This window comes from Eurypyga helias, unplaced genomic scaffold (genome assembly GCF_000690775.1).
Source record: "Eurypyga helias isolate BGI_N326 unplaced genomic scaffold, ASM69077v1 scaffold46357, whole genome shotgun sequence".
NCBI classification, from domain to species: Eukaryota; Metazoa; Chordata; class Aves; order Eurypygiformes; family Eurypygidae; genus Eurypyga; species Eurypyga helias.
The window spans coordinates 2,431-13,335 of NW_010264511.1; the positions used below are offsets into that span (position 1 = coordinate 2,431).

At 39.2% G+C, this 10,905-nt stretch overlaps 1 protein-coding gene across 1 annotated transcript in view; it reads right to left on the reverse strand.

Moving 5' to 3' along the window:
• Window positions 1-8,566, reverse strand: part of LOC104513154 (alpha-actinin-2-like) — a gene marked incomplete at its 3' end in the record, with an annotated part of 10,628 nt that extends 2,062 nt beyond the window's left edge. The window contains exons 1-3 of the mRNA XM_010156403.1: window positions 8,485-8,566; window positions 6,279-6,357; window positions 2,754-2,835 (exon numbers count right to left, since the gene is read on the reverse strand). Coding sequence (XP_010154705.1) covers window positions 2,754-2,805 — 52 coding nt within the window. The remainder of the gene's footprint in view (window positions 1-2,753; window positions 2,836-6,278; window positions 6,358-8,484) is intronic.
• Between the last annotated feature and the right edge of the window lie 2,339 nt (window positions 8,567-10,905).

The window sequence follows — 10,905 nt, forward strand, 5'->3', positions numbered from 1 at the left end:
ATGTTTGTGTCGATTTTGCATAGTAACAACATTTCATGTTGCTGTTTGTACTTACCATTAAGCATTTAACATTTTAAAAACAAACCTGAAAGCATAAGAGAAGGGTTTATTTTCTGAGCATCTGTTATGATGATTTTGATATCTGTAGCATGAATAATATCCAGCAGGGACTAAAAAGATGGCATTCTGCTACTGAGATTCTTTTTTTACTGTGTGTGTTTTTAAAGGTGCTTGAAATGAATGCACACAAGTTCAATCAAAGAGAATAATGTCTTCTATCCCATTCAGCTGTCAAAAACCTACTGGATATTATTAGTAAATACACAGAAAGATAAGACAGGAAGGTTTCTTTCTATGGAACAAATGGATAGACTACTATTGGTTCTACAAAGACAGTGGCGCACAAAGAAAAATCAAGCAACAGGGGATGATCTCAGCCCTAAGATGCTGTCCTAGTAACTAGTGAGGAAAAGATCAGAAGAGGAAAAACTGCTGAAAGGAACAAGACAGAAGGTGAAGGATGAGATCTGATCCATCTTCTACAACCTCACCTTCTGAGCACCAGCAAATGCATGGTAGTAACAGGAAACATAAGTCATAATGGCTCTTTCATCAGGTCTGGCAGTGTTTACTACATCTGTGTAGAGAGAAGAGGGTTAACTGCTCAGAAGTTTTCACAAGGTACTTCCATCAGATTATGCTGACAATGCCACCTCAGTGCTGTAAGGATTCAAAATAAATACACCATTAGCCAGGTCGCAGCCCTTTATTGATGTCAGTGCAAAGCTACCTAAGCTTCGGAATCAGTAAAAGATGTAACTCTCCCTGAAGCGGCAAAACGCCTGAAGGCTGAGACTGTGCAGAAGGGTATCGCTACCTTCTGGTCTGTGGAAACTTCCAAGCAGATGGCATGGCTGGCAGATCTACCGAGTTCAGCTTCGCTGGCGCTCCCAAGCAACTTCATCTAAATCACTAGAATTATTCCAGAGTTAAACACGGGCACTGCCAGTCACCAAACAGGAGTGCACACAGTGCGTATCAGAACAGGGTCCACGTGACTGACAGGGCACTGAGACAGACCGGAAACCTGTACGACCCCTGCAGCCCAGAAATACATCTTGGGCCAGGAAAAGCTTGGAAAGTAACAGTATTGCAATCCCTGTGCCAGGCTGTGTTTTTAGTTAACAGCACAAATCACAGGGGAGTTTGGCTTGGCTGGCTGATAGCTTTGTCCCTATTAGAGCAGGAAGGAGTTAGTATAAGGAGGGTGCAATCAAAGTATGGGTACACTGATAAAAATGGACCTTTTCAACACTTAACAGACTAAGGCAGAACAAGGTGGTTTTACACCAATTACACTGAGTGACGAAAGATGATAGTGCAAGCTGCAAGGATGCCTGCCAACATAAGGAGTGGGAAGATAGCGGTGTGAAAAGACCCAGGAACGAGGTAACAATCTCTATTATTAACAGTGAGATTTCTAAGTTCAGAACCAATATAGTTACTGATTTTGCATCTACTGCACATAGGTGTGAACAAGGCTTTGCAAAGTTTCCACTGAGAACAGGATAGAAGTAAAGAGATTAAAAATTGATGGTGAATACTTAGAGGTGTTAGAAGCAGCGTGATTTCATTTCCCCCTGCCAAGAAAGAGAATAGTAAGATAAGGGATAGAATGTGCAGAAAATCTGGTAAGGGAAAAAAGGCTTCTTATACTGTACAAAAAAAGAGGAAAAGAGACTGACAGTAGGAGCTGGTCAATGGTAAGGAGGTAGCACTTCTGTTTATTCCTTGCACAGTATTTCAGAGTATAATAATTACGTGGTTCTTGAAAGGGGAATTGCAATTCAAAAGATGAAAACAACTACTTCTGAAGCATGAAGGTGAAACCAAGAAACCTCTTCAATCCAGGTTACAACCCAGATTTTCCAAATCATCCTGTATTGGCCTAACTTTCCTACCAAAGGCTTCAAGAGGAGTGGACTCAGTAAGTTTGAGTGCTCTGACTAATTCCTATGTTATCACTTATCTACGGACAAGCCACCAGAGCACAGTCTGCATACTTGGAGAAGAATGCTCTGAACTAGTGTAGGCAAACTCCAGTATTTTGGCACCATTTTTTGCATGGAATACAAAAGTTTGCTTATCTTGAAGAAATTCAGGAAACTTTAACACATATTCCTTTGTTATTTGTCAACAGACTCTAATGTTTATTGGAGAAACCAAACATGAAACTACTTGTTAAAACTATCACTGCAAAGAGTTTACAATGAAACAAACAAAAAAAGGCTTCCCTCACCTCTCTCTCTTTCATAGCAGGCATGTTGTTGGTGTATTTTGAAAGTTCGGTACTTCTATTTCTGCCTCTCACTTAAACATTTAAAAAAATGAATATACTTTAAGCCCCTAACAGTTGTATTTCCCTTTATTAGAGTTAGATTTTAGTTTCTTAAAGGCAAGGATTATCTTTTGATCCTGCATTTTGCCTCAAGTATCACAGTGGAACCATGTGCTGACATTGGGTCCAAAGTACTATAATGAATATAAACAGTAACAAAAAATAAGGAATGAAACCTAAAGTGAGTGAAATTATCCAATACATGGGGAAAAAGAAGGAAAACATTGTTTGGAAAAAAAGCTCTATTATGATTCATGTAGAAGGAATATTAAAATTTGCTAGATAGAAAAAAAAAAAAAGGTAGTTTTACTGTCTCCTATTTGTAACACGAACTTAAGTAAGGTACAATTCTCACCTTCTGCATCCAACATCTTTGGGATATCCAAATGCTTTTCAGCAATTTCCATGGCAAGGTTGATATTTCCTATGGGGTCATCCTGCATTAAAGAAGAAGATACAACTAGTCAAAGATAGAAGTTTTTCCTTGAAGCAAAACTACAGTAGGTACATTAAAGCTTATTCTGGTTTTCCAAACTCTAAACTGGAGTTGCAACTATTGCTCTTCAAAAAGCAGAGCCTAGGTATATGAACTTTGGTCTATCTACTGCTATACTTTCAAAAGAAAACATCAGGAAACTATTATGTACCGCTAGAACTCTGCTGCAAGTGTGTTCTGGAGGAGAACATAGATAATGCATGCAGTGTACACTCATAAGTCTGAGCTACTTCTGAATGAGGCACAGCAGTAACATGCAGTCAAGGTCACTGACCCAGTGGGCTGTACTAGACCACTCATCATGAAGTTATTCCTGCATGCTTTGTACCTACTCTATGTTGTATTACAGTGACATGAATTCTACCAAGTTCGCTGTTGGTCAGGTGCATGCATGAGATGAGGGAAGCACCGGCAGAACAGTTCTCCAGAAGGAGCAAAACTTCCCAGTTTTGGCTTGGACAGACAAATCTAACGCCTCTATAAACTCAATTTGAGAGCTGTGCAAATTCAAGAACTTCCTCTGGTTTTTGAGATCTTGATTTTGGTTTTTGAAGGAAAGAGAAAGGAAGCAGTGAGCACAGTTCAGACAAACAGCACACGTTTTATCTTACGCCGCGGACAGCTATTGCTGACAATGGAAGACCGTGTCAGATTAGGGCTGCTCTTAAGGCAGCCTTCCAGTATCAGCTTGGAGAGAAAACAACCCATGTGAAATGGCAGTTCATGACATTGATGCTGCTATTATTTTCATGTATTCACAAACTGCTAAATGATCATAGGCATTCTGAACAATTCCAATGTCTACTGAGAGAGGCTGAGAAAACAGGACGCAGAAGAGCAAAGTCAGAGATGCTGGAGGGCACTGAAAAAATATTAACAGGTTTTCTTCAGAGAATTTTCAGGGCTTTCAGTTGAATAAAAAACTTCCTATACAGGGATCTAGTATCTGGCATGCTTCTTTTGTTACTTTGAAATGAACTTTGTAAGAACACTTACTATGGAATCACAGCAATTATTTAAGTTCCACAGAAGCCTGTTCCTCATGCACATACATATGCCAGGTAACTTAAGGAGTAATGCCCATGACGTGTCCTTCTATAAGTATGTGATACTACATAGCCTTTCCTTTAAAAGCTGCATGTTCAATAAAATGTGTTATGAAGAATATTTTACATTTTGAAACCTAAAAATTTGGGTATAACAGAATACAAAGCCTCTAATCATAAGTTATCACTCTATCATCATTTAGCAGTTTTGTGCGTCAGTGACACTAAGAGAAACTTAATATGTGGACAATATTTAAACTCCATGAACTTACTTTTGCTATTACACAGGATGCCATGCATAATACAACATTTACTAAATGTGTATGCCAAAACTCTTACTGAAATTAAATGGGACAAAAATACACTAAGTCAAAGTGAGACCTACCGACTAGGTTAAAACACTTTGCTTACGGATGAGTGATGAGCACCTCCTATTTGTGTGCTTGGTAGTAAGTTCATGAGTAAATAGTGCTCCACTGGTAAAGGATTTGTTTAAAATCCCAGCAACTTCTGAATAATTGGAACTCTCCATCACCCATCCTTTTAAACAAAACTACAAGCCACAGTAACTAAACACATCTGCTACAGCTACAGAAATACCTCATCTAACTTGTCATAGTCAAGAAGATCAGGCCTGTGTCTATGGATAAGGGCGTTGAAAGCAAGGCCATCTTTCCAGCTATAAGTTCACACAAAACACGTTGGTGAGAAAAGGAAAGGACAGCATGCAGGAGATGAGGAACCAAGAAACAAGACACCAAGACAGCTGTTAATGTAACCAAAATGAGCAGTCAGTCAAACACAGCCAGGTCAGAAAAGCAAGATCTATTTTAGGATTTTTCTGCATGTGCTTTACGTGCCACAGCTCAGCCCCCGTTTGAAACCTGACCTGTTCTTATTTTGGAAACCTCTAAGAGGGAAATACTAATGCTGAAGCAGACCTGCTTATGTTCTATTCCCTTTTCTCAGCACTCAGATACAGGATGGTTATATTATTAAGTCCTTTAGTACTGTGTATGACTTCTCAGTACTGTGTATGACTTCTCAAAGTGCAAACTCAGTCAAACTAACTTCTGTTTGTGCCATGCTTAAGCACGTACACAGAGACAGGTAGCTCAGTCATTCCCTGAATCTGTTTATCCGTAGGAAAGGTTGTATATAGAATTAGAGAACAAGCTGGTGTTGATGGCTAATATTTTGCCGGTGGGCTCAGATCTGCAGTTGTCTTAACAACTGACTAATTTAAAATCTTCAGTGTTTAGGCATAAGTTAATTGAATTTTCATCACTGCACACCTTGGGGACCCCAGCATAAATTTAGCATACATATATAAAGCAGGCTAAGTTTTCAAATAATTTCATATCATTTCTCTTTTCCCTCATCAAAGGCTTTCTTATAACAGTTGAGTCTTCCAGTAAAATCAATTTGTAATGGAAGGGCATGGAATGGAAAATACAGTCTATGATTTACCAGTCTCTCTCATCAATGAAAAGTTGCACTCAACAAATTAAAACCACGATCAAGTTTTCTGATTTACTGGTGTTTACACGGGACCTCAAGATGCCTTTGTTCCAGACAGCAGAAAATGGTACATATGGATTGAGAGTGAGTGTGAAACAGCAACATCCCACTGTCTTTCTAGGTTCTACTTTTCAGTGATGATACCCAGAAATTCTAACATTATTACTTGCTCCCCATTCCTCCCTCTCCAACCCAAGTGACTGGTATCTTTTAGAAAACGTGCATGATGCCATGAGTAGCACACTGTAATAAAATAGTTTTGTAATCCCTGTGAGGTACTACCTAAAGGAGGCTAGGATATCAGTTTTGTTTCCACTTGTCTGCAAGTACAGGCAGAAGTACAATCTAAGAATTGGTGAATAGACTAGCAATTTATTGCATACTCCTGATTACCAAGGGTAGTGTTTGTTCTGAGGAATTTTAGGATTAATCATCATCTCATTGTTTACTGCTCTGCAATCTACAGTAACTTACACCAGATACAAAACAGGATGGATGGTAAAATACTACCAGTGATGGACAATTCCAATCTATTTGATTTAACATCCATATTGGGCAGTGTAAAAGACTTCATCAATCGCCTGGCAGCTGAGGAGCAGATCACTTGCAATTCAGTGCTGAAGTTGTAATGGGAAGGAAAGGACACAGAACAGTCATGGGGTCCTTTTCTCCATGTCACTGGTTTTTTTTGGAGAGATCTTGGAAAGCCAGTCAGAATTAGTATGGACTCAGCTTGTCTTTCAGAAAACATGCTAAGCAAACCAGAAGTGAGCCAAATCACTGCAGGACAGCATGCGTTACCACCCAGACTGATGACCTTATTTAGCTTGGAGTAGTCAATAAGATCAGGTCGGTGTCTGTGGATAAGTGCACATAATCCAAGGCCATCTTTCCAGCTTTACAACAAAAAATAGAATGGAAAAAAAAAAATTAATAAAGTCATGGCATTTTACAGTTTTATCCTTGCTCAAGGCTTAAAAATCAAGCAGGGACTCTCCTGTCAAATCCTGACATTTATGTTCTGTCTACTTTCACCCTCTGAGCTTTTCTGCTCCTGTACTCTTTCTCCTGTAGCACAACTTCCTCTACAACCCATATACATTTAAGGACACCACGTGCAACCATCCCCAATTTCAATTGCTTAATTCGTACAGCGTTCCAGGATAGCTCGGAGTACACGTTCAGCAATGAAAAGTGCATGATCTCCTATTACACTTACATCATGTCTGCAAAAAAATAAAAGGAGAACAAACCTGAAATTACTTGAATTTCCTGACGCAATTGGCTTTTTCTCTGTCAGTTATTTCAGGCAATTTTAATGGCACAACCATGTTGTGCTCATAGAATTATGAAGTCATAAATCAGTTTAGTTTATTTAAAACATTTCACACATCTTGACAGCTTCGATCAGAACTCCTGACACTTCAGTGTGACTTCAGACCTACTACCTTTTGAGGCAAGAATATGCAAAAAACGGAGCTACACATCTATTTGGAAAGATTATCACAGAATCATAGAATGGTTTGGGTTGGAAGGGACCTTAAAGACCATCTCATTCCAACCCCCCTGCCATGGGCAGGGCCACCCTCCACTAGACCAGGTTCCTTGTAAGAGGTTCCTTTCAGCCAGGAGCATTTATTCTGAAAGATACTTTATGTAAACACTTTATGCAATCACTGGGCTTGTGGGCTTGAGATTTTTCCTGTGCAGTGATCATGTGGCACTAAATATGTTAAGACTTTAAGAATCCCTGTCACTGAGATGTCTGGGTAGATCCTTCAAATCTCCTTCAAATCCTCCTTTACATACATTGTATAATTTAAAATAATCCGTAAGGTAGAAATGCATCAAAATGAACACCAAAATAACAAAGAGCTTTTGTCCAAAAAAGTATAGGCTAAAACGGTCTGGATAGCCCATTGTAAACTGGTGCTGTAAGAGCTGATCAACCCAAACATTAATCAAGATATGTCCATTTGAGATGTTTTCCCCATACCATGTATCAAACCAGCACATATAAACACTCAGATATTAAAACTGTAATTTACAGTATACTCTGCATCCATATAAAGCTCTACTGAAATATATCTCTGTACATTCAAGGAAAATAACACATAACAAATTTCAGATCTCTTAACGGCAATACAGGGACCATAAATCAAACAAATTCATCTTCTCTGCAGATGCATGTATGAACCGTATCTTCTCTATCACTACGTGTTTTAGGTGCTGCACGTTAAGAATGAATTCAAAACACCAAAACACTGTAATACGTAGCTCTTACTTTAAGTACTATAAGGGTTTCAGGGAAGGCAAGGTCAGATGGTTAAACAGTGCAAATGGCAAGTCCCATAGTTCAATGAGGTGGGTCACCGGCAGAGCTACAGGACTTAGCCCAGTGAAATCCCAAAACCAGGCAGTCTTCATATGGCCTGGAACTCCCTTTCTAGCCCCTACTGCAGATACACAGAATGGCAAGGCTGGAGCTTCACGAGATTTTCCAACTTAGGCAATGATCATGATTTCGAAAACAAACACGTTTGAAGCGCTGCTCTTGTGTACTGAGTGCATTTCTAGATCCTTATTTATAGTTATGCTACAAAATCATAAAGACTGATTCATCATAATGAGATAGTTGCATGCTTAACACACTGCTGTTTTTGCCACAGTCCATACCTACAGTGGCTCCCATCTGAAAGCAGTCATTTGCCAAGTCACTATGCTGCGGTACTCAGATATTCCCATATACCAGGGATCTCAAATAATGTGAAATGGTCATGCTGTATGCAGTAGGGATTTTTTTTTTTCTTTTGAACAGTAACCATTTGGAAGCCACGGTAAGTAATCCCAAAGGCTAACCAAAAGACTGAAGATACAGCATGAGAATTTGGAAAAAAAAAAAAAGTCTAGTCAACAGTGAAGAGTGAAACTCTCCTATCAAATACATATCCAGACAGCTGTGAGGAAAATTTGACCTTAAATATTTTAGACTGCTTCTACCCCTTGAAATAATGGAAGTTCACCTGAGATGGAAGTTCTGAATGTTCACATTTCTGTAAGGAGCAGTTTTTCTTTGACACCACAGCAGCAGCCCTTCTTTGGCAGAGGTCTCTGTAAAAGACACCAGGGAGTAAAAAAAAGAAAAAAAATATAACAAGTGCTCAAGTATTTAATTTCTTGTCATCTTAAATGTGGTCAGCCACTTGAAACTGGCTGGCATACCAACATTTAATCTTAAAAGATACTCACGCAAATGGACTAATGGATCTCCATTAGAATACAGAGTTCAGCTCAACTAGAACAACTCAGACTACAGTCTCAGCCTGCACAATAATTCTGGGATATTAGCAGATTAAAAAATTATAGTGGTTGGAGAAGCAGAATGTGTATTTGGAGAAAAATACCCACTACATATATAACAGAACTAGACATAAAAGATTGTGTCAGTGCTTACATGAAAAATGCTTGCAGTCTCAGTCCATTTGCCTACGGGAAGGTGTAAGTGCTGAAGAGGTAGAAGGTGTTAAGTACCTTATGAGAAGAAGGCATGAGTACCTTAACTATCTGAACCCTATGGGCACCTGAATGCGTAAGTAAAGGACAAAAAAGATCAAATAGACCATTAGGTCCACATTTAATGTCCCATGGATTATGGGCAGGCCACCATGCAGAGCTTGAATTGAATCTACTTCTGTTGAAAACTGAGATCAGTTTTTAGAATCCTAGACTATTCACTGCATAGAATTACTTTAAGGAGTATTGTAGCTACACCACACTTTTTGGAGCCAGTTACCAAGTTAAAGTGAAGAAAAAAAAAAATCTAAAGCAGTGAGGGGAAAAAGTTATAGAAAGAAGAGGGATAGAATCAGATGGTATTTGCAAAGAATGTGAGAAACGGACAGGACTAAAAACGTATCCTGAAAACAGGACCACCACACAGGGTACAGCATGGTTTTAAGCCACTGAAGCTCAGGAACACAGGCATGTTTCTAACTATAACTGAGAGATACGTCCAGAACTTCTGCATTTAGAAACCTGGCTCGAGGTTTCTGTCACGATAAGGAGAGTAATTACTTTTTCCCTCCAGAAATCGATTTTGACACCAGATTGGGAACTTGCAGTATCATTTTCTGTGAAAAAAACAATTCATTTTTAAAACACTCATCTCACTTGTGCACAATTCATATAAAAATGTCTTTAAACTACTTTCCTAATTATTTAACATAGTTGCATTACTATTACCTTCCACTGAAATATCCTGAATAGCAAAGCGAAGGATGATGGTCCAGATCATACCCAGCGTCATTTTCACATTGCCGTCAACAATTTCTAAGGTGAAAAAGAGAGAGTAATAGTATTTACGATATGATTCCAGTTTTATTTTAGTCATATATTTCTATAAATATATTGTATGCAATGTATTTGTTGTAGTTCTACCATAATTCTTTACCTACACAGAATTCACCTGGGTTCATTTTTCAATGAACTGATGCTTGTGCTATCCTGGCAGCAGGACTGAATATTACTGAGCTTAGGGTCTCTGTTCAGCCCTTCCATGCTAAAAGGCTTCTCTCCAAGTACTTGCAACTCTCTCAAATCTTTACCTTCTAGACTGGCTTTCTTAAGAGAGAGTCTGAGGGGAAATACTTATTTAAAATTTGAACAATATAAGCCTTACTGTTTCCAAATATAAAGGAACTGAAAAAAAATGTGGTCTTACCCTAAATTTTAAGAAACTACAGGACATTAATAATATTATTTTTTAATAAAATGGTACTCAGAAATCCCCCTGTATTATTTAGACATTTCTGAGAACTGCAGCTGTAGTGCCAGCACAGACTAGATATGAAGAACAGCTCAAGAGACACAGCTCCTCCTGGGACCAAGCTACATAGCTTCCTGCCAAGCAGTTCAGAAACATGGCCATGAGGTTGTAATGTCTTACAGCTCTGATGCCTATGCACATTTACGTATCTTTAATATAAAATGGGATTTTTTTTACCTCTGGAGTTTCAATTTGTTTCAAGCCTACTTAAGACTACCTACAACACAGGGCACTAGGAAGGTGCTTTCTCCAATCCTCTCACACATACGGCAGCCCCCACAATTCCAGTACTCCTAACGTTGTAATACAAACAGTGATACCACTTCAGTTTCTCTACACCAAAACACGTACCACCAGGCCCCTTAAATGTGGAGATAATGTTAAAGCGATCTGAAAAGTATGGTGAGAGACTTTGAAGTGCACAGGAGACCATAAAGGAGGCTCTAGCACTGGAAGGGGAGGAGGTGGGACCGAAACAGCAGTGGAGCAGGGAAGGCACCAGCTGCTCTGCTGCTTGAAAGTCACCTCCAGCCTTCCTCAAAAAGTGGAGCAGCTGTGACTGCCTGGGGGCCAGCTAGTGTTCTGGGGAAGGAGCAGAAGGAACTTGCCGCAGCAGGAA